The sequence below is a fragment of the Equus caballus genome, chromosome 11, assembly GCF_041296265.1.
Source record: "Equus caballus isolate H_3958 breed thoroughbred chromosome 11, TB-T2T, whole genome shotgun sequence".
NCBI lineage: Eukaryota > Metazoa > Chordata > Mammalia > Perissodactyla > Equidae > Equus > Equus caballus.
The window spans coordinates 37,967,696-37,993,572 of record NC_091694.1 but is presented as its reverse complement, the minus strand read 5'-3'; the positions used below and the strand labels follow the sequence as shown (position 1 = coordinate 37,993,572).

Genomic DNA, 25,877 nt, shown 5'->3' with positions numbered 1-25,877 from the left:
ATTATGAAGTCAGCTCGCTGCACGCCCACCCCACCCAAACTTAGGGTAGGTGTGCTGCTGCCAGTTTCTCTCTGCTTTCTGTCAGCTTGGTTGTCCTGCCTGGTGACGGCTGTGGTCCCAAACAAACTAGATGGCATCAGAGGTGCTCTACAAAGTGGGGAATGGGGAGGGGGCCACGATGAAGAAGGAAACCCTCAACCTTCTGAATGCGCACCATCAAATGCTGCAGCCCTTTCCAAACCCCAAGTCTATGAACAGGACCATCACTACCAAAGGACTCCCGCTTTCCTCCAGTGGCAGTCTGGTTACCTTCTTGGAGGAAGATACCATCAGTCTTCCGTAAGACACAAATCTAGTCCTTTCCTTTCTAAGGCCAGAGCTGGGGGGTGGGGAGAGGGGCTTCAAGAGGCGGTATTTCCTTGACCTGTCACAACCCTGTCCCTGGACTCCCAGGCAAGCACATGTGTGCAGGTTGCACTGTGGATTCCTGACCCCAAATCAATTCTTGGTGGGCATTTAGGCCTCCTGCGCCAGGAAGCCTTCCGGGATTAGTCAGAGTTAACAGTGCTCCTCATCCAGCTTTGTCTAGCTGCAGGCCTCACACCCCCACACAGACGCCCCTGTCCCATTCCACTCCCCCAAGGCTCCTCTCCCTCAGTCCTCCCTTTTGGTGCCTTTGCCTGCCTGATTATGTGCCCCCAGTAGCCTGCCTGCCTTCAGACTGAGGTTTACTGTTCCTCCTCAGTGATTCTGGGTTCCCTTTACTTCATTCCTCAGAACTCTTTGAGCATCTGCAGGGTGTCTGGGCCAGTGTTAGTTCTGGGAATCCAGTGCTGGAAAGCACAGTACCTGCCTTCAGGGAGCTCCAAGCCTGGGGCAGGGGGCTGGGTGTTGGGAGGATGTCAGGCAAGAATTCAGAATAATGCATCAGGGTCTGTGCTGTCAGAACACCCTGAGGAACTGAGGGGCATTAGTGTGGCTGGGGAGGGGTTGCATTAGGGAGGCTTCTTGGAAGTGGTGATATTTGAGCTGAATCTCCTTGGAAGGGAAGGAGTCAGCCCGTGAAGGGGCGGTGGTGCCGGTTGATGTGGGATCTGCAGGGCAGCTTCACAGGTGTGTGACCTGTGCAGTCAGTCACACACAGCCCCACACTTAGAAGGGCCCTCCCTGTGCTTCGTTTAATGCTCTGCTGTCACTGTCTTAAAATTCTTAATAATTTTTGAGGAAGCGTCCCCGCAAACTATGTAGCTGGTCCTGATTCTATGAAAGGGATACAGTGTCCATTTCCTAAGGGACCTGTAAGTAAGCAGGTGTGGTTGAAGTGACAGATGCTTGCAGGAAAACTCACGGTAGGGTGGGAAAGTCTTGGGCTAGGAGTCCAAGTTCAAATCCAGGTTCTACCACTTAGATAGTTGCCATAGACAGGTTAGTTAAGATCAGGGACTCTCAGTCCCTCATTTGCAAAATGAGGCTCACACCCATCCAGCAGGGTGTTGCGAAGATCAGAAATGTTTTTGTCCAGCATATAGCCCAATGCCCAGCTGCCGTCCCTGCCCACTTCAGCACTGGTGTTTTGAACAAGTAAATCTAACACAGAACTTCATTAGGACAGTCTGAAGTATAAATGACACCAGTACTCAGGCTCTTCAGCCTACAAAGGACCTTGGTGGGGGAATCATCTATTCCAGATGTCCACCAAGGGCTAGCACAGGAGGTTTGGGTGGATCAGGATTTCTCAAGAGGAGGTCCACAGGACTGGAGCTCAGAGAGGAAAAATTTGGCCCATCAAGTAACCATGAAGCCAGAGGCTGGCCTGGAGTAAGGGATCCAGGACTGTGTGTCAGTTGCTGAACCTGGCCAGAGCAGTGGGAGAGATGGGCTAGGGTGGCTGAGGGGCTGCATGACATGGAGACGGCGGGTCGGGGGATTGGCCAGGAGATCTGGGTTCTAATTCCAACTCTGCAGTCAACTCACCGTGTGACTCTGGTCAGGGTATGTGGCCCCCAAAGGCCTGTGACTGCTCTCTCTAGACCACTGCTCTTCAAATTATGGGTTGTGCCCCATTAATGGGTCAGGAACTCACTCTAGTTGGTGGAGACCAGTATTATAAAAATGAAATAAAATAGAGTGAAAATTCCAGAGCACATCACACGTAAAGTACTGGTTTGTGAAACGTGGTTTAGTTTCATGTTATGTATGAGTATACAGATCTTCCTCAACTGACAGTGGGGTTGCGTCCTGATAAACCCATCCTAAGTTGAAAATATCCTAAGTCAAAAATGCGTCTGATACACTTAACCTACCGGACGTCACAGCTTAGACTTGCCTGCCTTGAACGTGCTCAGAACACTTACATCAGCCTCAAGTTGGGCAAAATCCTCTAACACCAAACCTACTTGATAGTACAGTGTTGACTGTCTCCTGTAATTTACTGAATACTGTACAGAAAGTGAGGACCAGAACAGTCCGATGGGTGCAGAATGGTTGTAAGCAGATCCCTCGTTTACCCTTGTGATTGCCGGGCTGACTGGAGCCTCTGTCGCTGCCGCTGCCCCGCATCACGAGAGAGGATCGTGCCATGAGTCGCTAACCTGGGAAAGGTCAAAATTCAAAATTCGAAGTACAGGTTCTACTGAATTCACACCGCTTTCACACCATCGTAAGGTTGAACCATCATAAGTCGGGGCCATCGGTACTAGGGTTCCGAGTAATATGTGTTTCTTACTTTGAGTCAAGGTAAAAAAAAGACTTGAGGGCAACTTCTAGATTCTGCACTTCATCAGTAAAAAAAAAAGTTTTTATTTTTTTTTTCCTTTTTCTCCCCAAAGCCCCCTGGTACATAGTTGTACATTCTTCGTTGTGGGTCCTTCTAGTTGTGGCATGTGGGACGCTGCCTCAGCGTGGTTTGATGAGCAGTGCCATGTCCACGCCCAGGATTCAAACCGACGAAACACTGGGTCACCTGCAGTGGAGCGCACGAACTTAACCACTCGGCCACGGGGCCAGCCCCAGGAAAAAGTTTTTAAAGAGTGGGGAAATATGTGCAAGGTTTTTCTTTGTAGTAGCAAAGAATTGGTAACAATACAAATATCCACGTAATGGAAAACCATACAACAGTTAAAATGACTGAACCAGAGCTACACATATCAGTACAGATGAATCTAAAAAACCACGATGTTGAATGAAAAAGCAAGCTGCCAATGGATATGTATTGAATGATACCATTTATTTATATAAAGTTTAAAAATATGCAAAATAATAGATTTTGCTTGGGGATAACATACATATGTAACAAACCTATAAGACAGGGAGTAATAAACATAAAATTTTAAATTTACTACACTGGGCTAAGGAGCAAGGTGAGGAAAAGAAGTCTTCAGGGGCTCTGCCTATATTGACAAGGCTTTCGTTCTGAAGCTAGATGGTGACTAAATGGAAACAATATATTATTCTTTTATTCTTTTTTTCTTGGTCAGATGTACTTTATTTTTTCCAGTTTTTTTTCTTTTTTCTTTTCTTTTTTCTTTTTTTTGAGGAAGACTGGCCCTGAGCTAATATCCATACCCATCTTCCTCTACTTTATATGTGGGATGCTTGCCACAGCATGGCTTGGTAAGCAGTGCTTAGGTCCACACCCAGAATCCGAACTGGGGAACCCTGGGCCGCTGAAGCAGAACGTGCGGACTTAACTGCTGTGCCACTGGGCTGGCCCCAATTTTTTCCAGTTTTGTTGAGATATAACTGATGTATAACATTGTATTAGTTTAAGGTGTACAATGTCATGATTTGATATATGTATATATTGCAAAATGATTACCCCAGTAAGTTTAGTTAACATCCATTGCCACATAGTTACCAATTTTTTCTCATGATAAGATCTTTTAAGATCTACTCTCTTAGCAACTTTTAAAATACAATACAGTATTATCAACATGGTCACCATGCTGTACGTTACATCCCCATTAATATAGTGTTCTTGATGTCTTTCTGTATGTCTAAAGTGTTTCATAATCTAACAAAATTAAAATGGAAAAAGGTTTTTTAGCATTCACTCAAAATATGTATATTTATCTGTACTATTGTTAATTTTACATGCTAGGTATTAATAGTGTTAAATATTCTAAAACCTGAGTAAATAAATTAGTAATTGCATTAAATATTAAACAATAATAAATAATATTAGTAAAGCTTAATTCTTTTTCTTTTAAATACTTTTTGATACTCTCCCATAGCGCAGTAGATCATTTTGGTCATTCCCTGGGTGTCTGCACCCCTCTTTGGAGGGAGGACTTAAAGGTTTGCCAAATGTTTCTCAAATTGTGGTTCTCAGAACACCTGCATCCGAATCGTCTGAGAATCTTATTAAAGATACTTTGGCAGCTTCCACTCCCATCCCAACTGGGGCCCAGGGCCCAGGAATGTGCGTTTTTCATTATAAGTGCCCTGTGGGTTTGATGCACTGCTGCAGGGCAATAGGGTGTTCTGAGCTGTTCAGAAGTAGCTGGGGATGCTGGTAAGTCAGGTCCAAGGCCTGCCCTGCAGGAACTTCCAGGTTGATGGGCTGGGGTGGCCTCCTTTACCTGGCTCATCTATCTCCCCTCCCACTCCAGGAAACTGATGCCACTGGAGGATTCTGAAGGCAGCTCCGATGACACCAGCATCTCCCCCGTCTCATCCACCTTGTTGAATCCCATCAAATTGGTTGTGACCCAGCCCAACAGCAGCTTCTTTGCAGGGATGCTGGAGGGCGAGCTGAACAAACTTAGCTTCTCCTCCGTGGCCAAGAATGTAGAAAAGGGAGACCCGGCCCTCTGCCCCCACCAATCTAAGTCCCAAATGGCCTCTGGGGGCATTCTGGACCTTGACAACCCTGAACTGGACATAGACACCTCCTCAACGTCCTCAGAGTCCTCTGTGGTGGTGGATGTGCCAGAGGCGCCCTTCATCTGTGAACACACAGTCAGCGATTCCACTGCTGTGGTGCGTTTCGCTCCTCATGCATTTGGCTAAGGCTTACTGACCACCCCCAATGTGCCAGGTACCGGGCCGAGTTCCATGGGGAATGGGAAGATACCTACCACCTGCATGCTGACCTTAAGTTGTTGGGTTAGGAGAGACGGCATGTCTGTAAAGAACTCCAGTGCAACCTAGAAAGGGGTCAGTGTTCAGGGAAGTGCCACCAAGAATTCAGAAGGAAAGAAATATTACTTCCAGGTGCAGGAATAAACTTGGTGGCTTTTGGCAACTGTTGAGCTGGGACACAGAGGTAGGATTTAAATATCTAGAGCTGGGGAAAGGCATTCCATGGAGAGTCTGACACTAGCAAAGGCTCACAGGTGGGGAAATGTGGAAGGAAACACCCAGGTCCTGACCCAGGGCTTCTCCCACTTTCAATGTGCCTGCAGATCTGATCGTCTTGTTACAAACGAGATTCCTAGGCCTCCCCGCTAAAGGTTCTGATTCAGTAGGTCTGGGGTGGATCCTGAGAATTTGCACCACTAACAAATTCCCAGGAAGTGCTAATGGCCCACGGACCGCATGTTGAGTAGCGCTAGAGTGCAGGAAGGGGGACAAAGGGGAAAGTCAGTCTGGGGTCATTTTCCAGAGGTCCTCCACTGTTAGGCTACTTTCTAGATTTCTCTGTAAGCAATAGGGAACAGCTTTTTGCAAAGCTTTACATCAGGCGAGGAATGCAATTTGAGCTGTATTTTAGAAAGATAAATCTGGGAGCCCCATTGTTAAATGGTCTAGAGCAGTGTTTCTCAAAGTGTGGTTCCCAGACCACTAACAGCTTCAACATCATAAGGCAACTTGTTAGAAATTTAAATTCTCGCCCCCACCCCCGCCCCTACTGAATCAGAAACTGTGGGGATGGGGGCCAGCAATCTGTGTTTTAATAAGTCCTCCAGGGGATTCTGATGCACACTGAAGTTTGAGAACCACGGCCTAGATGGAAGAGAAACTGGAAATGGGAGACCAGACAGGATGCAGCAGGGCTGCAAAACTGCAGTGTTATAAAAACTCCCCAAGATCCTTAGCCAGGCTTGGCAACCGCTGTTGTAGTGCAAAGTGTATGGGCTCTGGAGCTATTGGCCTGACCTTGGCTCTGTCACTTAATAGTTGTGTGACCATGGGCCAGCCACTTGCCCTCTCTGAACCTGTAACCCCATCTGCAATGAGTGAGGTGGACAAGATGATCTCTAAGGTCCCTCCCAACTGGCACACAGTCCAGAAAAAATAGGGAATGAGGGCACACTCTGAGGTGAGTGGGGCTGCCCAGGGGGAGTAGCATACCTTGCAGGCCGGTGGTTCCACATCCAGCGTTGGAGTGCCTTCCGCCTTCCATCAGACCTGCCTCAGCTCCAGCAGGGGCAGGGGATGGGAGTAGGGCATTCTGACCCACGTGGGGCATGGGTGAGGGGCTGACAGGCCAGGGGCCAGGTCTCAGGAAGTCTCAGGGACTCTCTTCCCCTAGATTTCCTGGACCTATGCCTTGGGCAAGCAGCAAGTCAGTTTCTACCAGGTCCTCTTGCAGGAGGTGGCAAAGAAAAATGACGATGAGCCGCCCAAGGCAAAGAATCGCCCATGGATCTTCAACAAGATCTTGGGGATCACGGTGAAGCTGATGGAGCTGAAGCCTAACACGAGTTACTGCCTCACCGCCCGCGCGGCCAACACAGCCGGGGTGGGGAAGTGGTGCAAGCCCTACAAAGTGAGCCCTGGGAGCAGAGGGGCCCAACGGGGCCGGGAGGGAAGTCTGAACCAGGGGCCTGGGGGTTGGGAACAGCTGTCTTCGCCCACCACTCATCTCCCTGCTTGTTTTCCTTCTGCCTGGGCAAATAAGTATCGATTCCAGGCTGCTCTCTTCTGGGAGGTTTAAGGATTAAGCCACTCTGGGGCCCACTGGGAATGCAAACTAACATATTCATCAGCGCCTCTACAATGTTCATCTTCCAGAGCCATTGGTTTTTGGATTCTTCAACTTACTACTAATGATCGTGAGAGGGCCAGGATGTCAAGAGCATTGAGGGAAACAGAGGAAAGGGAGCAGCCTGGGGTGGGCAGCGGCCTGGGGAGAAGAGGCCCAAGGACAGCCAGCCCTGTGGTTGGAAACATCACGCAACTAGGGAGGCACACGGTTGAATCATGCCTCTTTGTACATGTTCCCTGTGTCGATGAAAACGTTGGTAAGGCTAGCGAAGATCCCATTTAGCAAACAGAAGAGGGGCTGCAGAAACAAAGATGACAGGTTTGGGAGGGAAGTCTAAGGGGTTTTCTCGATTTATTTCAGTTTGCAACTGTGGCCGCTCACTTGAACATCTTCCCCAAGCACAACCCCATCCAGATCACCGTGCAACGCAAGGAACCCCAGCGGAAAACCGTGTTCATCAGGCTGGAGGACATGCGGAGGCAAGATCCAGAATGCCTATTTCCCTACAAAGTGGGAAGGCTCCAGGAAGCCCACCTACCTTCAGCTTTGGCCCAGGGCCCTCAGGAACTGGAACCATTAAATGGACCACCAGCACCATGCCAGGGAACCACTGATGACGCTGCTGGCCCAGGTCCTGGTGACAGTGGTACTGGAACTCCACCCCTGGGCTGGGGCCAAGGCTAGACAGGAGCTCCATTCACGTGGAGACACCGCAGGCCAGGCTAGGGCAGCCACTGCCCACAGCTGCTAGGCCCCCTCCCCTAGATCTGGGCTGGGTCCAGGTTCCTCATTAAAGAACTGCAGGTCACCTAGTGCCCCTACATTCTACTTCATGCCGCAGACAGCCTCAGCTGAGCCGCTGGCATCCACCTTCCTAGCTTGTGCCAGGACCAAGAATCCAGGTGGGAGGGGCATGGAAAGCAAGGGTGGTGGGGCAATGGGATGCTACCACATCTACTGCTTGGCTCTGCGAACATAGCCCTTTTCTCCGTGGGAGGAAGAGATGGTACTCAAAGACTAAAATACACTTACACCAGGAAAAACAGCAAGGTTGACAGAGGTGGTGGCAGCCTGTAGACTGCCGGCATCAGACACGAGCTCTGGAGGGACATGGCGTCAAGTGCACAAACTTTGGGGCAGAGTCTGATAATCCCGGCTCTTCCTGGGTGTAAGGGCACGGGCAACCATTTAAGCTTCCTGGGCTGTTTCATCATCAAAAATATGCGGGGGCCAGCCTGGTGGTGCAGTGGTTAAGCGCGCACGTTCCGCTTCAGTGGCCTGGGGTTCGCCGGTTCAGATCCTGGGTGCAGACATGGCACCGCTTGGCAAGCCATGCTGTGGTAGGCGTCCCACATATAAAGTAGAGGAAGATGGGCATGGATGTTAGCTCAGGGCCAGTCTTCCTCAGCAAAAAGAGGAAGATTGGCAAGATTGGCAGCAGATGTTAACTCAGGGCTAATCTTCCTAAATAAATAAATAAAAAATATGGGGATGAGAGACCTTTCCAAGCATGGCTGCAGGGTACTGTGAGGGTCTGGTGAGAGCACAGGACAATGAGTGCCTGCAGAGAGCGGAAACTTAGCAACCAGTGCCTCCCTTAGTCCCATGCAGCCTCGTTGCAGATGTGCATGGTGGAAGGCGAGAACCACAGCTATCGATATGCAAAGCCATAAAGGCATGAATGGGGGTGGAAGTTAAGGAACAAGAGGTCAGGAATGCTGTGGCCCTAAGCAGACCATACAAGGGTGGTTTGGAATTGCACCTGAGTAGACCTGTGTTAGCAGTGAACAGGGGAAAGTGAGGCAGGATGCATGGAAGGCAAGATCCTGGCCTAGGGCGTGAGGATGTCCTCCTGGGCAGAGAACCATCCTCCCATATTGCAACACAGCCACTTCTGCTGGAGCTCTTAGGGTACCCCTGCACACCCCCGTAGAAGTCTCCCCGGACAGTCATGGCCTTCCTCTCTACCCCAAGAGCCCAGCACAGTGCTCGGGACGTGGCAGGGCCTCTAGAAGAGCGCTGCGAGACGCCGAGGAAAGCACCCCTCAGGCAGCACTGGCCAGAACTCCAGGCGACAACGAAAGTGTCCTGTCTGCGTTGTCCTGCACAGCAAGGAGCCTTCCCGAGCCAGTGTGACTGAGGACTGTGTTTCTCCCTGTAGGGAATTCTAGTGAACATGAAGAGCCACCTGTAGCTAGTGCCTGCCACACTGGACAGCACAGCCTTAGATCACCCTTTGGCCACTAAGATAGAAGCTCCAGCCAGCCTCCCCAGCCTCGCCTTCAGAGGCGCAGGGGAAGAGAGGAATGGCAACTTCCTGTCTGTAAGCTTCTAGCGAAGTCCAGGGCAGAGGGGCTAGACAAACGGACTTATCAGCACCTTGGCTGAGCCCTGGGATTCTATGACAAAGATTTATAACCCAAACACACAAAATACAAGTTATTTATTTGGTCAGTGAATAGAGCTGACAGTGGAAAAGCAGGCAGAGGCCAACAGCAGGGTCCAGTCATTGTCTGGCCTCCTGCCACCACTGTTGGCACCAGCAAGGTACAGAGTGACGGCCAAGGGCTGAGCTCCATGATAACCTCCTGTGACCTTTGACCTCCTGCTCTGGAGAGGGACCCCACTGGGGTCTGTCCAAGGACAGCAGGCCACGCTTGTTCTCAGGGTTACCACCCTGGCCTTTGGTCTCTGTCAGGGCAGGCAGATGGCGCAGGCTGAGTCCAGGTAGGGAGCAGAGGGAACTGTGGGATTTCTCATCTCCTCCATCTGCAGAGAAGGAAAGGGCACAGGATGGGGAAAGGGAGGCTGGTGTAATACTCCCAGGAGCCCACTACAGGGGAGAGCTTGTGGTTCACACTCAGCTGTCAGGAGTCTGGCTACTGTCTCTGCTCCAGCCACGCAAACTCAGGCTAGGCACCCACCGCCTGCCTCGGCCAGACCTCATCCCAGGGCCTGGCCCCTGGGACACCCACCATGGCTGTCCGATGAAAACGGCGACAATACAGGTAAACGATGCTTCAGGTTCACTTGCTATCTTTGGTGTTCCTGTCTACTGAGGTTTGATAACTCCAAGAGACAGATTAACTAAACGCTCCCACACTGAAAGGCAGAACCAGGATTTGAATTAGGTCTTAGGACTCCAAGGTCCAGTGCTTTAACAAGAAACTCCTGCCTCATGCTGGAGGGACCCTGGACTCGCCCATGGAGAGCGGCCTGAGAGGTCAGGGTCTCCCATGATCCCTGCAGTTCCCAGAGCCCTCCCACTTGCCCACTGAGAACCCAGCTCCACACACTACCTCAGGACAGTCTGGGCACCTGGAGGGCACCTAGAGAAATCTACGCCAGAAGGGAAGGTCACAAAGAGTGACTGAATGAAGGGAAGGAGAGCCACGCACACCAGCCACGACCTCCCCCAAACTCACATCCGGAGGCATTTGTCCTTCCCACCGCTTGCCACCCTCTGGCCATCAGGACTCCAGTCGACAGCATACACCTAAACCAAAGAAGAGGGAAAGTGGGGCAGTGAGGACAGCGGGTGGAGGAGGGCCAGGCTTCAATTCCACCCGCCCCCAAAAGGGTTGGCCGTACCTCATCCGCATGGCCTGGCAGGTCTGTGGCTAGCTTCTGGGCCTTCGCATCCCACACCTTCAGTGTGCTGTCACTGCTGCCGCTGACCAGGAGCCGGCTGTCGGCTGACCACGCAATCTGGTACACGGCAGCCACGTGGCCACGCAGGGAAGCCAGGTACCTGGGCCAGGGCAAGATGATCATGGATGTTAGATCTTCAGACATGTCTGAAGGGTCCTCTTTGCCCACAGCAGTGGTTCTCATGCTTGGCTGCCTGTTACAATTACCTGGGTACTTTCACAAAATCTCACTGCCTGGCCCCCACCCCGGATCAGTTTAATCATTACCGGTTATTACAAGTTTGTAAAACTTCTCCAAATAGGTTGCTTCTAGGGTGCCTCTTGCCAGGCCTCCATACCTGCACGACTCCACATGCCTTAGAGTCCAGTGCAGCTGTCTGCTTAGCCCATCTGCCTGCCACCCCCTACACACACTCGCCTGCTGACAGGTGGCATGGAATAATAGTGGGCCAAGCCCACTGGAACTTTCAGGTCAACACAGACCAGCTGTTTCTCCTGGGACACATCATTAGGCCTCTCTGAGACTCAGTTTCCTTATTTTAAAAAGGAACTGAAGGCCTGTTTCAAAGGCCGCTGTGTGAAAATACACGGTGAGGGACATACAGGTGCCCTTTGGCCCCACAAAGGCTTCCCTCCTCCTCCTCTTGCCCAGGCCTCTGCCTCTCCTAATTAACCCAGGGAACTGAGCCTCATTACACCTATGCTGCTCAGACTTCAATGGTGAGCAGACTCACATGGTGACCTTACTGAAATGCAGATTCTGATTCATGAGGTCTAGGGGTGGGGCTCAAGGGGCTGCATTTCTATCAAACTCCTAGGTGATGCCTCTGGTCTGTGGACCACACATGGAGGAGGGCCACAACACAACTGTCCCATAAAATGACACTTCCAGTGCATCCCTGGCCCTTGGCCAGCTTTAAGACCATTTCTTTCCTTAGATGCGAAATGAACTAACATTTTCAGGGCTCACTTAGTGCTGGTCCTAAATGTACCATTTCAATTAGTTCTTGTAATAAAGCTGAGAGGGAGGGGGCCTGCACATTACAGAAGAGGAAACAGAGGCTCAGAAAATCCAAACACTTGCCAAGGCTACACAGCTGGTAAGTGGCAGAGCCAAGCTCCTTCCGAGGAACAATGGCCCCCACTTGCCCTCCCACAGCCCCACTCACTTGCCCGTCCTGCCATCCCACAGCTTGATGGACTTGTCGAAGGAGGCGCTGGCAACGATGCGGGAGTCAGGGGAGAAGAGCACCTGGTTGATGAGGGCTTGGTGTCCCGTCATCCGTGCGAGGGGCTTCTTGTCCTCTGCTGGGGACCACAGGAATAAGGTGAAGTCGTCTGAGCCAGACACCAGCCTCTCTGGGCCCTGGCCCTAGGGGAGGCAGGAAGCACACTGTGTTGGACATGGTCTCAGACAGGAGAGCCCACCCACAGCAGCAAACACACCACTGATCACTCAACACCAGCAGAGAGGCCTAGGTCAGCCACTAACTCACATGGGTTATCTTCTCCAAAAGGAAACTTTATGCACACGGGATGATTTCTAAGATATACACTTACATGAAAAAGCAAGTGACAGACTGGTGTGTTAAAAGGGGGAGGGATTGTGCATGTGGGTTTGTATATACATGTATATATGTACTGTATATATACACGTGTGCATAGTGTGCATATATACACGTATGTGTATATGTAAAGTCTCTGGAAGGAGACACAAGATACTGGTAGCACAGGATGCTTCCAGAAGGAATGGATGGATATGTGATGGAGATGGGAGACTTTTCACTAACTTTTTATATTTTTTAAACCTCAGGCCATGTGAGTGTGTCACTTAAGCAAACTAAATAAAATGAAAAAGAGAGGTATTTTGGGAATGCAATAAATAGATAAGCAAATAAACAAGATGAAAAAAAATGATCCCAAGCGCATTAAGATCTTAGGATCATAAACTAGGATTATCAAGAACAACTTTCTGGAAAAGGTACGTTCCGAGCTGGGGCTGGAAGGGAGAGTGACTGAGTAGCTGCAGAGTTTTAGGGATGAGGAGAGGACGAGTAGAGAGCTGGGGATGCTGGCGGCTGGCACATACTCACCCGCACGAGGTTGTACCGGCTGAGAGCCCTCTCCTTCAACTCCTGCACTGTGTCCAGGTACCAGAGGGGAGAGAAGGAGACGAGGAACGAGGCGGATTAGAAAACCCAACACAAACCGCAAACACCCCCGGCCCAGGTCTGACTCACACAAGCCAGAGACCTGGACCCTTCCCCAGCAGCTCTCGGCCTTCCTTCCCTCGCTTACTCACAGGACCCCTGAAGGTCCTGGGCATTAATGGAGGCCTCCGCGGGCTCGAAGGCCCCTGTGCGCAGGGCGTAGTCAGTGCTGAGTGCCATAGTGTTCACCCAGTGGCCGTGGCCTTGCAGAGTCCGGCACAGCACGCCCTAGGGCAGAGGGAGACGGGTCAGACACACACACCACTCTCCAACCCCGGAAACCTGCAGCCCCAAGATTAGCCCCAGAAAATGGGTGGCATGAGATTCAGAATCAGGACCCTCACTAACTGTGAACTTAATCCAATCACCCCTCTGGGCTCAAGTCTCTCCTCATTTGTAGAATGAGGGCACTGGTCTACACCAATGTTTCTGAGTATGTTTCATGGAAGGGAAGTTAAATACGTCAAATACAAGGGCTCCAGTCAAATAAGTCTGGAACACGGCAGGTTCAATGAAGCTAAGTAAGCTTCCTACAGTGGGGATTTCTAGAGCCTGACCATGCTAAGGGATGCTGGAACCTCCACTAGAGTGCAGCCCCGACCACAGGACCCCCTTCCCAAAGTGCCTCCCCGACCTGCTCCCAGAAGACATTCGGGAAACACTGGTCTGTGCTCCTTCCAGTACCCGTACCCCCTGGCCTGAGACTTCCCCAGCTGGTTTCTGAACCCCCCCAGCGCTTACATCGTGAGCCCTCCAGACTTTGATAGTGCGGTCCTGGGAGGCAGAGTAGAGAAGCCCGTCCCCTCCCCACCGGAGACAGGTGACTGACTGCGTGTGCCCAGTGAGGATGCGCTCACAGCGGCCTGCAGTCGTGTCCCAGACCCGCACACTGCCATCCTTGGAGCTGCTGGCCACGTAGCGGCACTCGGGGTTCCTGGAAGGGAGAGAGATGTGACCTCACTTCTGAACTGGCAACACCTGTCTTCCCACTGCACCTCCCCCTTCCCAGCTCAAAGACCACGGATAATGTCCAGACAGCTCCTCACTCCAAAACTAGCTGCACTGCAAGGCGGCCCTCAGGCCCGGGGATGAGCAGCCTGCTCCTGAGCAGTCACACAGGCACAGACGACCTCCCCACTGCCTGCTGCACCGTCACTGCAGTCAGACTGCCCACCTCGCCCTTCCCTCATGTAAAACTCCTCTGCATCAAGCAGGGGAGGGGGACAGCTCTGAACCTCTGGCTCTTCATGTGTCCCAGCTCTGTCAGCGTCACTTACGCGTGGAGGGGCTCCCAGCTCAGGCCCGTGATCCACTTGCTGTGGCCGGCAAGGGTCCTGCCCACCTGCTTCCCCGTGCTTGGGTCCCACAGGAGAATCTGAAAGTCAGAAGCTCACTGAATAACCCTCCCCAACCTGTCCATGGCCCCACCAAAGATCCCCCACCCCTGCATCCCCAAAAGACCCCAGAACCTGATTCTGACCCATCTCCCAGGAAGGGAGCCCCAGAGTCCCTGCCTAGTTCCCCTGACCACCATCTACCTGGCCATTCTTGCAGCCTGAGGCCAGCTTCTTGCCGTCCGGGGACCAGGATATGCTAAGGACCCAATGTCTGTGTCCTAATAAAGCAAAGGAGAGAGAAAGGAGGGACCACATCTGTCCTCATTGCCAGTGCCTAGCAATGCCTGGCACACTGCAGGAACTCAACTAGTTGCCGAACAAATGAACGCTCGAACAAAAGGAGATGAAGCTTTCTCTGCAAAGGGAGAACCCACTTCAAGTGCTAGTGCTATGCGTCTTGCTGCAGAGACAACACTGCCACTTTCTAATAATTCCTTACGTGATATGTGGTATAAACTGTTTTCACATAGTCCATCCCTTGTAATTCTCACAACAGCTCTAAGGTATGAAGCAGAACAAAAATTATCACTCCCATTTGCCAGATGAGAAGACTGAAGTTTAGAAAGGGAGTATGTCCTGTGCACATAAGGTAACCCAGCTACTGGGTGGTCCCCAGGCCAGCAGCATCAGCATTACCTGGGGACTTGAAATGCAAATTCTCAGGCCCCTCCCAAGACCTAACAAAACAAAAACTCTGGGGGTGGGACCTAGCAATCTGTGTTTTAACAAGCACCCAGGTGATTCAGATGCACATTCAAGTTTGAGAACTGCTGTGGCAGAGGGTGGATTTAAGCCAGGTTCACCTTGCTACCAGCCAGTCAGCAGCCCCAAACCCCACGCTGACTCTCTGGTCAAGTCTCTGCTTGTAAGCTGCTGGCTGGGCTCAAGTGTATGGTCTCTACCTGGGAACAGGCAACCGTTAACTGGATGTGAAGGGACTGGAATCTGCTCTGGGCCTCCTGGAGGAGCTAAAGAGCTGAGGGAATCACCCGCCCCTCATTGTGTTAAGACTCCCCTAAATGACTAACCGCATACTGACCCTGGCATGTGAAATGCGGTGTCTCGGTGCTGAGATCCCAGAAGCGCACAGTGGTGTCTCCAGAGCCACTGGCCAGGTACCTGGAAAAGTAGAGAGGCTGCCTGACCTCTGCAGTGGGGTGGGGGGAGGGGCCCACCAGGAGACACTGCACATGAGCATCCTGCTGCCTATTCCATCGTCATCTGAGACTGGACTTTTTTTCTTCCCTTGAGAAGGATAAACATAACAGTGATGCCATCTAGGAGAAGGCCCCAGGAGGCCATTACTCTTCTCTTCCTAAAAGGAAGGGCTACAGCTACAACCAGATTTGAAGCTTCTCATTATCCTCCTAAGATTGTGAGAAGCTAATAAACCCAGTTTCACAGATGAAGAATTAACTCAGAAAGGTTAAGTGACTTGCTCAGGTCACACAGCTAGGAAGAGGCAGAGCTGAGCCTGCAGCTCAGATGTCCTGAGATCAAGTCCAGGAAGGGGTCTTCTGAGGCAGGTGTCCTCTGCGTTTGGGGACCAAGCCCTGCTGCAGAAGTCCCCTACTTGCAACCTGAGCCAAGAGCTTGGGTCTACAGTAGGCAGCCTGAGGCCCCAGTGATCCAAACTTGGGGGTTCCCCCTCACTGCAGCCAGAGGCTGCACCCCCACACTCCCCTCCACAGTTCTGCAGCTGTCCTTACTTTCCTGTGGGGCTGAAGGCCACGGAAATGACCGCCTCGCTGTGACCCTCCAAGGAGCTGGTGCAGCGGGTCACAGCGCGGACCCTGAAGATCGCCTGTGGCTGGTAGATGATGTCGAGGACCTTCTCTGTCTCCACCGCCTGTGACTCCAGCGTCTTCCCCAATGAGGAGACGATCTCAGCATCATGGACATAGAAAGCCAGAGGCAGGGGATCCTCCTGGAGGGCAATGGCACAGGGCAACTCCCCCATCAGAGGATGGCAGGGGCCACCTCCGCCAGGGAGGGAGGGCCACCTGAGCCGTGAGGAAGTGAGGCTTCCTTCTTTTCAGCTACCCTACTTGGGACACCCCCATCATTCTCCACTGAGCGAGACCTTTTTAATCCTTGAAGAGCAACTGTAGGATGCTTACATAGCTCTTTACAATCCTTTATCTGCATCTCACAACAACCCCAGGAGGCAGGCATTAATAGTCCCACTGACAGATGAAAAAACTGAGGCTCAGAGCAACTAAGTAATGAGCCCATCGTCCTACTGCTAATGACGAATTCAGCTGTTTTAGTGTTCTTCAAAAAGAACACTGAAGCCCCGGATTAGGGTTAGTATATAGCATTATGCAGCATTTTCTAAACCACCACTCCATGCTGTATCGTGTCTAAGAAGTATCCTCAAAGCTGTTTGGAAATGCAGACTCTGTTTCACCCCCAGTCTGGCGTAGTGGGTCTGGGGTGGGGTCCAGGTACTGCATTTTTAAGCACCTCCCACCTCAAGAGAGGGCAGCACTCTGAAAACAGTGTCTTAGAAGTTAAGACCATGGGTTTTGAGTCTGACACATTTGGGTTCCACTTCCAAATCAGCCATCTACGGCGTACCATCGCGCAAATAATTTAATGCTTCCGGGCCACACTGTAAAACGGGGATATTAAGGAGGGGCTGTAGCGAGAAATCAACCGGACAACGCACCCAGTGCGGGCTCTCTCGGCAGTGGGGGCCCCGATGGTCGGCGTGTAAACCGCTCTCACATTGATTACATCTTCTGATCACCCCCCCCCGTTCCCCGCCCCGAGGTGGGTGGCATTGCCACGGACGCGCGCGAGGATGTATCATCCACTGACGGTGAGTAGCTGGGGCCCCTGAACGCAGACCTTCGGCCTCCTGACCCCCTGTGCGCCCGCCGCTCACCTGGGCCAGCAGCGCGTTGCACACGAGCTGCAGCTTGTCCGGAGTGATGTCCACGGGCACGTCGAACGGGGAGCCCAGCAGCTGTCCGCCCTCATCCTGGAACTGCACTAGCAGCCGCTGCACGTCGCGCGCCGCCGCCTCGTCCTGCGCCCACAAGCGCGGCGGGGGTCAGCCACGCCGCCGGGACGGGAGGGCCCGTCTCCCCCGCCCGCCGGCCTCAGGGACCCCGGCCCGAGCGCCCCGCCGTGCCAGCCCGCACTTAAGCACACCCACCGCCACCGCCGCCATCCTGCGCCCCACGTGGAGGAGAAAGACTCCAGCGGGACGGAGCGTCGCCCCCGTGCTCGGGCGGTGCTCGCCGCCCGCGACATCGCCCTCTGGTGTTGCGGAGGGGAAGTGTCACGCCGCGCCCGGCCTCCGGCTTGGACAGTGGTACCCGCCTCCACAGCCTCCCTTGGACAGGCAGCCGCCGCCACATTGAGTGCCTCGCAGAATACGAACAGCCTTTCCTCTCTTTAGAACAGGGATGCTTGCCCCACTTTATACGTCGGGAAATCGAGGCTCCGAGCGTTGAACTGATTTTCCCCTAGATCACAGACAGGAAATGCCAGAGGACTGAATAGGCTGGGCTCGTGGCAGCAGCGCCCTGCAGGGGGTGGCTTAAGAAGTCAGAGCTTATTGGGTTGAGGGCAGAAATTGTTATTTTTTAAATGGATCAAATCAATTCATAATACCTGATGAGTAGAGAGCAAAAAACATCTACAGTTTTCGACACTGTAAAGCAATAACAGTAATAATGATGATGATGACAGCGATGTGGCACGCATTGTTCTAAGTGCTTTACACATATAACTCATTTCATCCTCACCACAGCCCTCTTCTCCCCGTGTTACAGATGAGGGACTGAAGCAGAGACCGACCCTCGCAAGCTCTCTCACCAGAAACCTGGGATCTTCTACGGCAGCTCTCCTCTCCCCAGCCGCTCACATCCGGGCAGTCTCAAGCTCTGTCAATCTTGCCTGGTTAGGACTGAATCTCTTCTCTGTCTCCACTGCCACACCCTGGTCTGTGTCGCCATGGTTCCCTACAGCAGCCTCTTCACTTGCCTCTTTGTTTCCACTCTTGCCATGCATTCCCCACGCTGCAACCAGGGCAATGTTTTCAAACCAAAAATATGGTCTGTGACTCTCCAACCTAAAACCCTAGGAGGGGTCTATTATGTGCAGGAAAGAATCAAACTCCTTATAATGGTCCGCTCGGCCTTACTTACCTCTCCAGCCACTCCTCTCTCTTTAAGATCAAATCCTGCTGGCTTTTTCTTCATTCTTCCAAGGCGTGAGCCTTCCTGTATCAGTGCCTTTGCACGTGAAGTTTTCTGTGTCTGGAACTGTGATGGACTGACTTGTGTCCCCTTAAATTCATATGTTGAAGTCCTAACCCCGACTGTGTCTCTGTGTGGAGATAGGGCCTATAAGGAGGTAATCAAGGTCAAGTGAGGTCATCGGGTAGGGCCCTAATCCCATAGAACTGGTGTCCTTATAAGAAGAGGAAGAGACGCCGGAGCTCACTCTCTCTTTGTGCTCACACAGAGAAGAGGCCATGTGAAGAAACAGCGAGAAGGTGGCTGCCCACAAGCCAGGAAGAGAAGTCTCACCCAAAACCAACCCTGGTGTCCTTGATCTTAGACTTTTAGCCTCCGGAATTGGGAGAAAATAAGTTTCTGTTGTTTAAGCCCCCCAACCTGTGGTATTTTGTGATGGCAGCTGGAGCAGGCTAACACAGGAACAGTCTCTCATTCTTCAGGGCTTGCCTTCAATATTCAATCTTTCATTCAACGAATGTATTGAGCTCCTCCCCTCCACCTGGCATTGTTCTTGGAGCTCTACTCATATTAATTCCTTTAATCATTGACTCAGGGAAACTTTCTCTGAAAAAATGTCATGTTTCCCTATTTTATGTTTTCAGGACATCCTGATATTCCTCATATTTAAAATCTCAGATCCACAGAATTATTTCATCCTTTCATTCAATAAATATTTTTGAGCACCTGCTATGTACCACACACTGTTATAGGCACGTGGAACAGGTCAATGAACAAAAGAGATGCAAATCCTTGCCCTCATGAGTGTTCTCGGCTTCCATTATCATTCACAGTTCCTGGGACATAGTAACTGCTTCAGAAATGCTTGTGGAGTAAATTACTGATTCAGGATTTGAATCTAGGATCCCTTCGATCTAAGTCACAGAACTGCAGTTCTCTGCCAATGGCAGGATCTTTTATCATATTACCTCATGGTTCCAGAAAGCTTGCCCCACAAAGGGGCCCAGGGTTAGGGACATCATGAGGGCAGGGAATTTATCTATCCATTCAATCATTTATTTATTCAATCAACAAACATACAGCAGACAAACATGCATCAGGGCTGGGCCTTGTGTCCAGCAGGGCAGTAGGACTTGTCCAAGCTCACATAGCTGTGTGTCCAAGGTCATAGAGCTAGGAGCAGAATCTAGTGTGGGTGACCCACCTATGCTTTTTCTTCAGTGTCTTTTTCAGCCCCAGACAGGTAAGTTGGAAGATATATGTGGGGGGGAGGGGGAAGTGAAGCAACGCATCAGCACGAAGACATCTTTTGTTCATCCATCCACTTGCTCAGGAAACATGCATTGGGCAGTGACTCTGCCAGGCTCTGTGCCAGGGGAAGTCAGAGTCATGAGATGCTGTCCTTGCCCTCCAGGGGCAGCTCACAGCCCAGGCTTGGTGACACTGAACAGCAGGCGAGCTCTCAGTCCAAGTAGGGACAACCTCATAAATTTGCCTCAGGAACCCCCAGTTGAATGGAGAGAAACAATTCCTGGCCCAGGGGAGACCCTCTCTGGTGGTGGCTACATAGTTCTTGTCCCAAGAAGACCCCTTTCTGACGCAGGAGACTCAGCTTGTCCCAGGAGAGCTCCCAGTCGGATGGGGGTGCAGGCCTTGGTCTCAGGGATTTCCCCGGCTGACCCCAGGAGAAGACTCCAGTCTGGGGTGGGATATCCAGAGCCCATCCCAGGGAGCTCCCAGTCTGATGGGAGAGGTGGGCTGAAGATATCCACTCCACACAGATGGGGAGGAACAGAAGACAGGAAGGCCGAAACAAAGAACCCACCTGCACTAAACAGTTAGCAGGCCCACTGGACTTTCGGAAGAGGAAGGACATTTTCAACAAGTGAGTGCCGGAGGGGTAGGAAAGTTGGGGACAAGTGGAAGAGGGCACGGAGCTTTCCTTCCCTCCTCCCTCCAGAAGGGCATTTCTGGAAGTCTCCAGTTGGTCCTGGACCTGGGCAGCTGCTCTGCGTGTCTAAGTCTGTCAGCCCCTCAGCTGTCACTCTGCTCCCAAAATAGCAGTGGTTGGGGGGAGGGGGAGGAGGTTGTTTATCGGGGATGGGGGTGAAGAAGGGCATTATAACTGTGCCTAGGGAGGGGGCTTCTGCCGGGGGGTTCCTTTCCCTTCTGAATCTCTCACTCTTTGGGGTGTGAGTGCCTGAGCCCCCAGGACTGCCCCCTGACTGCAGAGTTTAGTCAGCACCTCCACGTGGTAATGACTGTCCAGTCTGGGGAGAGGGAGGGCCCTGAGTATCAGTGACAGACTCCAGGGGCACCTGCCCCTATGGCCAAATATGGTCTGGAGCCACTGGCAGGGGTGACAAAGTCTCCTGGGTGGGGGCTGGGAGGGGCAGACCGAGGCCGGCTGGCTGGGGGTTCACACGGGAGCTCAGAGGGGCGGCGTCACAGGAGGACAGACCAAGAGCATTGTCCTGGTGAGAAAGTGAACCCACCTGGAGTGTTCCTGGACTGGGGAGGGAGGGGGGGACTGAGAAGAAGTTTTAAGACTCATATAATGAGAGCTCAGGCCTTTGGCTTGGTGGCTTCACCTGCCCAGCTGGGAGGGAGGGAGAACGAGGCACAGGGACTCTGAGCCCTGTCTCCACTGTGCTGTTCTCTGAGCAAATGCCATAATGTCCTGCTGGGTAATCGAGTTGAAGGTGCTGGGGTGGGTCCCTTCCAGGCAGAATCCTCACCTTCCATCCTGGTTCGGGGGGGACCCTGGAGCTCCAGATGGCAGGCCAGAGCCCAGCTCTGGGTCTGGAGTGAGGGCCTGGCCAGACAGAGCTGCTCCTGTCCCGGCAGATGGCCGAGGGAGACGCAGCACAGCTGAAGGAGGAAGGGAACCGGCATTTCCAGCTCCAGGACTACAAGGCCGCGACAAAGAGCTACAGCCAGGCCCTGAAGCTGACCAAGGACAAGGCCCTGCTGGCCACGCTCTATCGGAACCGGGCGGCCTGTGGCCTGAAAACGGTCTGAGGCGGGGCAGGGCGGGAGGCTGAGGGCCGGGGCTGGGATGCAGGGTGCGGAGGCAGCCCCCTTGTCCTGATGGGCATCTTCCATGGTCCCAGCCCTCTCCCCTGGACCCCTCAGGTGGGAGAAGGGCGCTTCCCACTGCTTTCCTGGACCCACCGCCCGACCCTCTGCTCTGGGAGACAGAAATTCCTCCAGACAGGAATCACAGTAATGCGAACCAGCCTGATGCCTGGGGCTTTTCAGATGTATTTTGTGGCCTTTTAATAACAGCCCTGTGAGGCGGCTGCTGTGTCAGGCCCACATTGCACATAGGAAACTCAAGGCCCAGAGGGCTCAGTAACTTGCCCAAGATCTCCCAGGTAATTAAATAGTAGGGCCCGGATTCAACCCCCAAAATGCCAAGGCGCATCTACTTTTCCATGCCCGACGGGGGGCGCTCCCTGGGCCTCTGACAGCTGGCAGCTCCCAGCGAGCCCGCTCCCCTCACCGAGGGACTCTCTCTGGCTGTGTCTCCACTGGGCCCCGTTAACTGAGTTTCCTTCTCCTTCCCCATTTCTCAGGAAAACTATGTTCAGGCGGCTTCAGATGCCTCAAGAGGTGAGTGCCCCCAGCCCCCAGCTGCCCCTCCCCAGTCCCTGTTTTGTCTGAGAGGCTCTGGGCCCTGGCCGTCATTTCAGATCCTGGAAGCGCCATCTTAGGCATGTAGGTGGGGCTTCAGATGGACCACCCTCCTGTGAGAGGAGAGCTCCAGAAAAGCCATCCCCAAGTCACATTTTGCAAATCGAGTTACACGTTAAATATGTTGGGGCAGCTTCTTTTCCTGAGAGGATGTTTTTGGAAATCCTTTTGTCATGGTAACGACATCCCCCTTTGTTATAAGTTAGGATATGCTCATTCTGGGGCTCCTCAGATCCAGGTGCATCGGCTCAGTCTGCTTCCAAGGGCAAGAGGGAGGCGCTAGCCTGTGCCACAGACACTAGGAGAAATAAACATTAAAAAACGCCCGCGTAAGTCAACACTGGCTTCAGTGTCTGATCAAAATGGGCTGACTTCTCTTGGCTGCAGGTGTGTGTTGGGGTTCGATCTGGTTACCATCGTTTTAGGAGAAACAGGTAGTCTAGAGTAAGTTCAGAAGGGAGGGAACAAGCTGCAGAGGGACTGGAAACACATGCTGTGAAGAGCAGTTGAGGGAAGTGGCAATATTTAACTGAGAGAAGGCAACCCAAGGTGGGTCAGAGAGCTGCCTGCAAACACCTAAAAGGCTGTCACAAGGAAGAAGGATTGAGTTTCATCTCCAGGGTTCCAGGGCTGGACTTAGGATAAAAGGACAAAGTTACAAGGAGATATGTTTCACGTAGGAAGAGGGAAGGGCTTTCTGACAGAGCTGCCTGGCTGCCTTGAGAAGGGAGCTCCCCACTGTTGGAGGTATGTAAGCACCAGTCGGATGAACACTTGGTTGGGATCATCATGTAGCGGAGACTGAAGCATCAGGAGTTGGACGAGATGGCCCTTGAGCTCCCTTCCAACCTTGAGACTGACTCTTACTGCCTCCTGAACAGAGGGGAGGCTTGGGCCAGATGGTCCACATGGGTGGATAATTTCCAAGGAAGATGCAGAGGCCCTGGAGTTGGGGGCCTAGAGGGAGGAAGGTGCAGCCCAGCCCCCTGAGGCCCTTTCTGTTTCCCTCACTAGCCATCGACATCAACTCCTCGGACATCAAGGCACTGTATCGGCGATGCCAGGCGCTGGAGCACCTGGGGAAGCTGGACCAGGCCTTCAAGGATGTGCAGCGCTGTGCCACTCTCGAGCCACGGAACCAGAACTTCCAGGAGACGCTGAGGAGGCTGAACACCAGCATCCAGGAGAAGGTGAGCTGGACACCCCTTCCCACCTCCCCCTATTCCTAGTAGGGACAAGTTAGGGAAGCAGGACATCAGGGCAGGGCTAGCCCTACCTCCACACCCTTAGAGGGGGCAAGCTCACAGCACAGGCAGGTGCCATGGAACAGCCTGCATTCATCTGTGAGTGATCAGAGATGCTGTGATGCTCGTTTGAGGGGGCAAGCCAGACAGAACATGGGTCTTTTAAATTCCAGATGGAGGCTTTAAAAAAAATTGTAACCGAATATGTCTGCAACATGATCTTCTCTCCTAGGAGGACAGAGGCAGCATGAGATACCTGAATTGGGGGGAGGATATTGCTGGAAGATAGAGAGTCAGGAACCAGTAGGAATAGTCCTGACTTAAGTACGAATTTCCTGAGGGGCCCCTTAGGGTGTCAGTTTCTCCTCTGTAAGAGCAGGAGGGTAACTGATCACTCAGCTCCTTGCCCCAAGACTCAATGACTCCTGTGTGCTGGGGCAGCCCCACGGTGGGACCACAGCATCGTGCCCCGAGTGCAGACTCCAGGGCTGAGGAAGTGTGAACTAAGCAGTGATCAGAGAAAGGGCGGCAAATGGGAGACCTCCCTGGAGGAAATGAGCCCAGGATGGAAATAAGCAGCAGTGTGGACCAGCAGAACAAAGCGGTGGGAGGTACAGAAGGAGCTGGCGAGATGGGGGTGATGAGCAATTAGGTCGTTTTCCAGAATCTTCAGAGCATTGGGGTTGAGGTTGTGAGTGTGAGGGATGAGACATCTGAACAAAATGGTTTTTAATTTTCATCAAGAGGTGCTTGAAAGTTTGGGGCGACAATCCCTTGCCTTCCGAGACTTGTGATGACCAAATGGGATAGCGAATGTAACTAGACTGTAAGCTTTGTGGAGCAAGGACTTGATTTTGTTCACCAGTCTATCCCCAGCATCTACAACAGTGTTTACCCCGGAGTAGGTGTTCAGTCAACGTTTGTGGAATGAATGAATGACAGTGCGGGGGTGGCGGAGGGGCCCAGAGTAGATACCCTAATATTTACTGAGATGAACTTTATGTGGAGCCGATTGAAGTGTGGACCCCTCCCTGCCTTCTTCCCCACTCCCTCCTCTCTCCTCAGCTCCGTGTGCAGTTCTCCACAGACTCGAGGGTACAGAAGATGTTTGAGATCCTCCTGGACCCAAACAGTGATGCGGATAAGCTGGAGAAGGTGAGTGCAGTCAACCAGTCGGCCAGCAGAGGGCGCGCTCGGGACCGCCCTGTAACTGCGCTTCGGTTGCAGCGCAGGCGCCTCCTGGACGGGCTGGGGGAGGAGACGGGGGAGGAGACGGGGGAGGAGACGGGGGAGGAGACGGGGGAGGCGTCCCCTTGGAGAACTGGGGGAAAATAGGCCAAAGGTTAAGCTCTATAGAAAATATCATGATCTGTGAGAAGGGCCGGGATAAGGTGAGACCAATGAAGAGAGTCCTGCAGTAGGATGGGATCTTGTCTTTTTTTATATTTTTGATATTTTGTTCATCCAGAATTTGTTTTTGCATTGCATTGATTTAAATATTTTAAAATATTGCGTTAAATATGATTTGTCCTGATGACTGAGGTTTTTGGCGCCCCCGTAAATCTTGCACCCGAGGTGAGTGCCTTACTCACCTCACGCTGGTTTCAGCCCGGAGAAACAATGACACGTTTAAATGTATTCCGTTAGGAAATATTGCGGAAAGTCATTGTGAAATATGAAAATATTTACTCTTAATACCGTCCTCTTAGCCACATTTGTTGCGTTTTCTCATATTCCCTTCTACTATTTCTTCAAAGGAAAAAAAATGGAACATCTGAATGTTTCACATTTAAAAGAACTTGACAGACAATGCCTGGGGAGTTTTTGTTAGTTTTATGGTGAATAAAACCATGTAATATGCAAATATCTTTTATAACAAACTCCTGTGAGGGCTAAATGAGTTGTTAACAGATAAAGATGCTTTGAAAAGCACCAAGTCCTTGACTGAGAGTGATGATGGCTCTGGTCCTGTTTGCCTGGAATTCTCTAACAGCCCATTCCCCTCCATCCCACTCCCCGTCTCTTTGCCTGCCTCCTCCTGAGTTCTTCCTCCAACCCTGTCCTGCTGGAGGCCTCCTCTCCAGGGCTGGGGTTTTTTAAGGTGTATGTATCCTCGCGTTGAAATGCTTCAGGGTGAGAAGACACTTGGAAACCTCTTAGCTCAACTGCCTCATTTTACAGATGGGAATCTGGGGCCCAGAGAGGTGCTATGACTGTTCCAAGGCCACACAGCTTACATATGGCAGAATCAGTACTCAAACTCAGGGCTTTCAAGTCCCATCCAGTGTTCTCTCTGCCCACCACCTCCCACCTTTCTGAGACCCCCTGCAACTTCAGATTACCCAGAATAGGTGAACAAACAAATTAAAAAACGCCAAAACCATATTCTAGGAAAATGTTTAAAGGAAAAAGAATTCTCCATGTAAAAACACTTCTGTTTAAAGATAAACTGAGGCATATTAAATATTTTAGGAGTTTCTTTGGGCAAAATCCATTTGAATTGGGCAGCACCAAGACAGGAAGCGGTTAGGAGCTGTG

General features: G+C 51.9%; 3 protein-coding genes across 6 annotated transcripts in view; 2 read left to right on the top strand and 1 right to left on the bottom strand.

Moving 5' to 3' along the window:
- The first annotated feature begins 28 nt into the window (after nucleotides 1–28).
- On the top strand, nucleotides 29–7,746 carry FNDC8 (fibronectin type III domain containing 8). Of its 2 annotated transcripts, none has more exons than XM_001501484.6 (4): nucleotides 29–339; nucleotides 4,611–4,980; nucleotides 6,476–6,712; nucleotides 7,292–7,746. In XM_001501484.6, the coding sequence occupies exons 1-4, from the start codon at nucleotides 131–133 to the stop codon at nucleotides 7,613–7,615; spliced, it is 1,140 nt and encodes a 379-aa protein (XP_001501534.2). In that variant the 5' UTR covers nucleotides 29–130; the 3' UTR covers nucleotides 7,616–7,746. The 2 variants fall into 2 exon arrangements, with proteins under 2 accessions (XP_001501534.2, XP_023508779.1); XM_023653011.2 differs by having other exon boundaries at nucleotides 37–339; nucleotides 6,536–6,712.
- A 1,613-nt stretch (nucleotides 7,747–9,359) lies between these two features.
- NLE1 (notchless homolog 1) lies at nucleotides 9,360–17,492 on the bottom strand. Of its 2 annotated transcripts, none has more exons than XM_014741860.3 (13): nucleotides 17,352–17,492; nucleotides 17,079–17,222; nucleotides 15,898–16,115; nucleotides 15,228–15,307; nucleotides 14,330–14,406; nucleotides 14,069–14,166; nucleotides 13,533–13,725; nucleotides 12,884–13,019; nucleotides 12,675–12,721; nucleotides 11,751–11,953; nucleotides 10,523–10,682; nucleotides 10,357–10,427; nucleotides 9,360–9,700 (listed from the first exon to the last, which is right to left on the bottom strand). In XM_014741860.3, the coding sequence occupies exons 1-13, from the start codon at nucleotides 17,364–17,366 to the stop codon at nucleotides 9,688–9,690; spliced, it is 1,455 nt and encodes a 484-aa protein (XP_014597346.1). In that variant the 5' UTR covers nucleotides 17,367–17,492; the 3' UTR covers nucleotides 9,360–9,687. The 2 variants fall into 2 exon arrangements, with proteins under 2 accessions (XP_014597346.1, XP_005597626.1); XM_005597569.4 differs by having other exon boundaries at nucleotides 13,649–13,725; nucleotides 17,352–17,378.
- Nucleotides 17,493–19,788: 2,296 nt separating this feature from the next.
- The window catches only part of UNC45B (unc-45 myosin chaperone B), a 29,109-nt gene continuing 23,020 nt past the window's right edge, over nucleotides 19,789–25,877 (top strand). The window contains exons 1-5 of one of the 2 annotated variants that reach the window (XM_005597568.4): nucleotides 19,789–20,284; nucleotides 21,247–21,414; nucleotides 21,978–22,014; nucleotides 23,110–23,285; nucleotides 24,405–24,494. In XM_005597568.4, the coding sequence (XP_005597625.1) occupies nucleotides 21,247–21,414; nucleotides 21,978–22,014; nucleotides 23,110–23,285; nucleotides 24,405–24,494 (471 nt within the window). In that variant the 5' untranslated portion in view covers nucleotides 19,789–20,284. Of the gene's footprint in view, nucleotides 20,285–20,517; nucleotides 20,877–21,246; nucleotides 21,415–21,977; nucleotides 22,015–23,109; nucleotides 23,286–24,404; nucleotides 24,495–25,877 lie in introns of those variants that run through there. The other variant, XM_005597567.3, reaches the window with a different exon arrangement.

Coding starts and splice junctions, on each gene's coding strand:
- NLE1 (XM_014741860.3), bottom strand. Junction 16,116..17,078: donor GCAACGCGCTGCTGGCCCAG/GTGAGCGGCGGG, acceptor ATTGCCCTCCAG/GAGGATCCCCTGCCTCTGGC. Junction 14,407..15,227: donor ACCGCATTTCACATGCCAGG/GTCAGTATGCGG, acceptor TTGCTTTATTAG/GACACAGACATTGGGTCCTT.
- FNDC8 (XM_001501484.6), top strand. CDS start 131: ATGGCATCAGAGGTGCTCTACAAAGTGGGGAATGGGGAGGGGGCCACG. Junction 340..4,610: donor GAAGATACCATCAGTCTTCC/GTAAGACACAAA, acceptor CTCCCACTCCAG/GAAACTGATGCCACTGGAGG. Junction 6,713..7,291: donor AGTGGTGCAAGCCCTACAAA/GTGAGCCCTGGG, acceptor GATTTATTTCAG/TTTGCAACTGTGGCCGCTCA.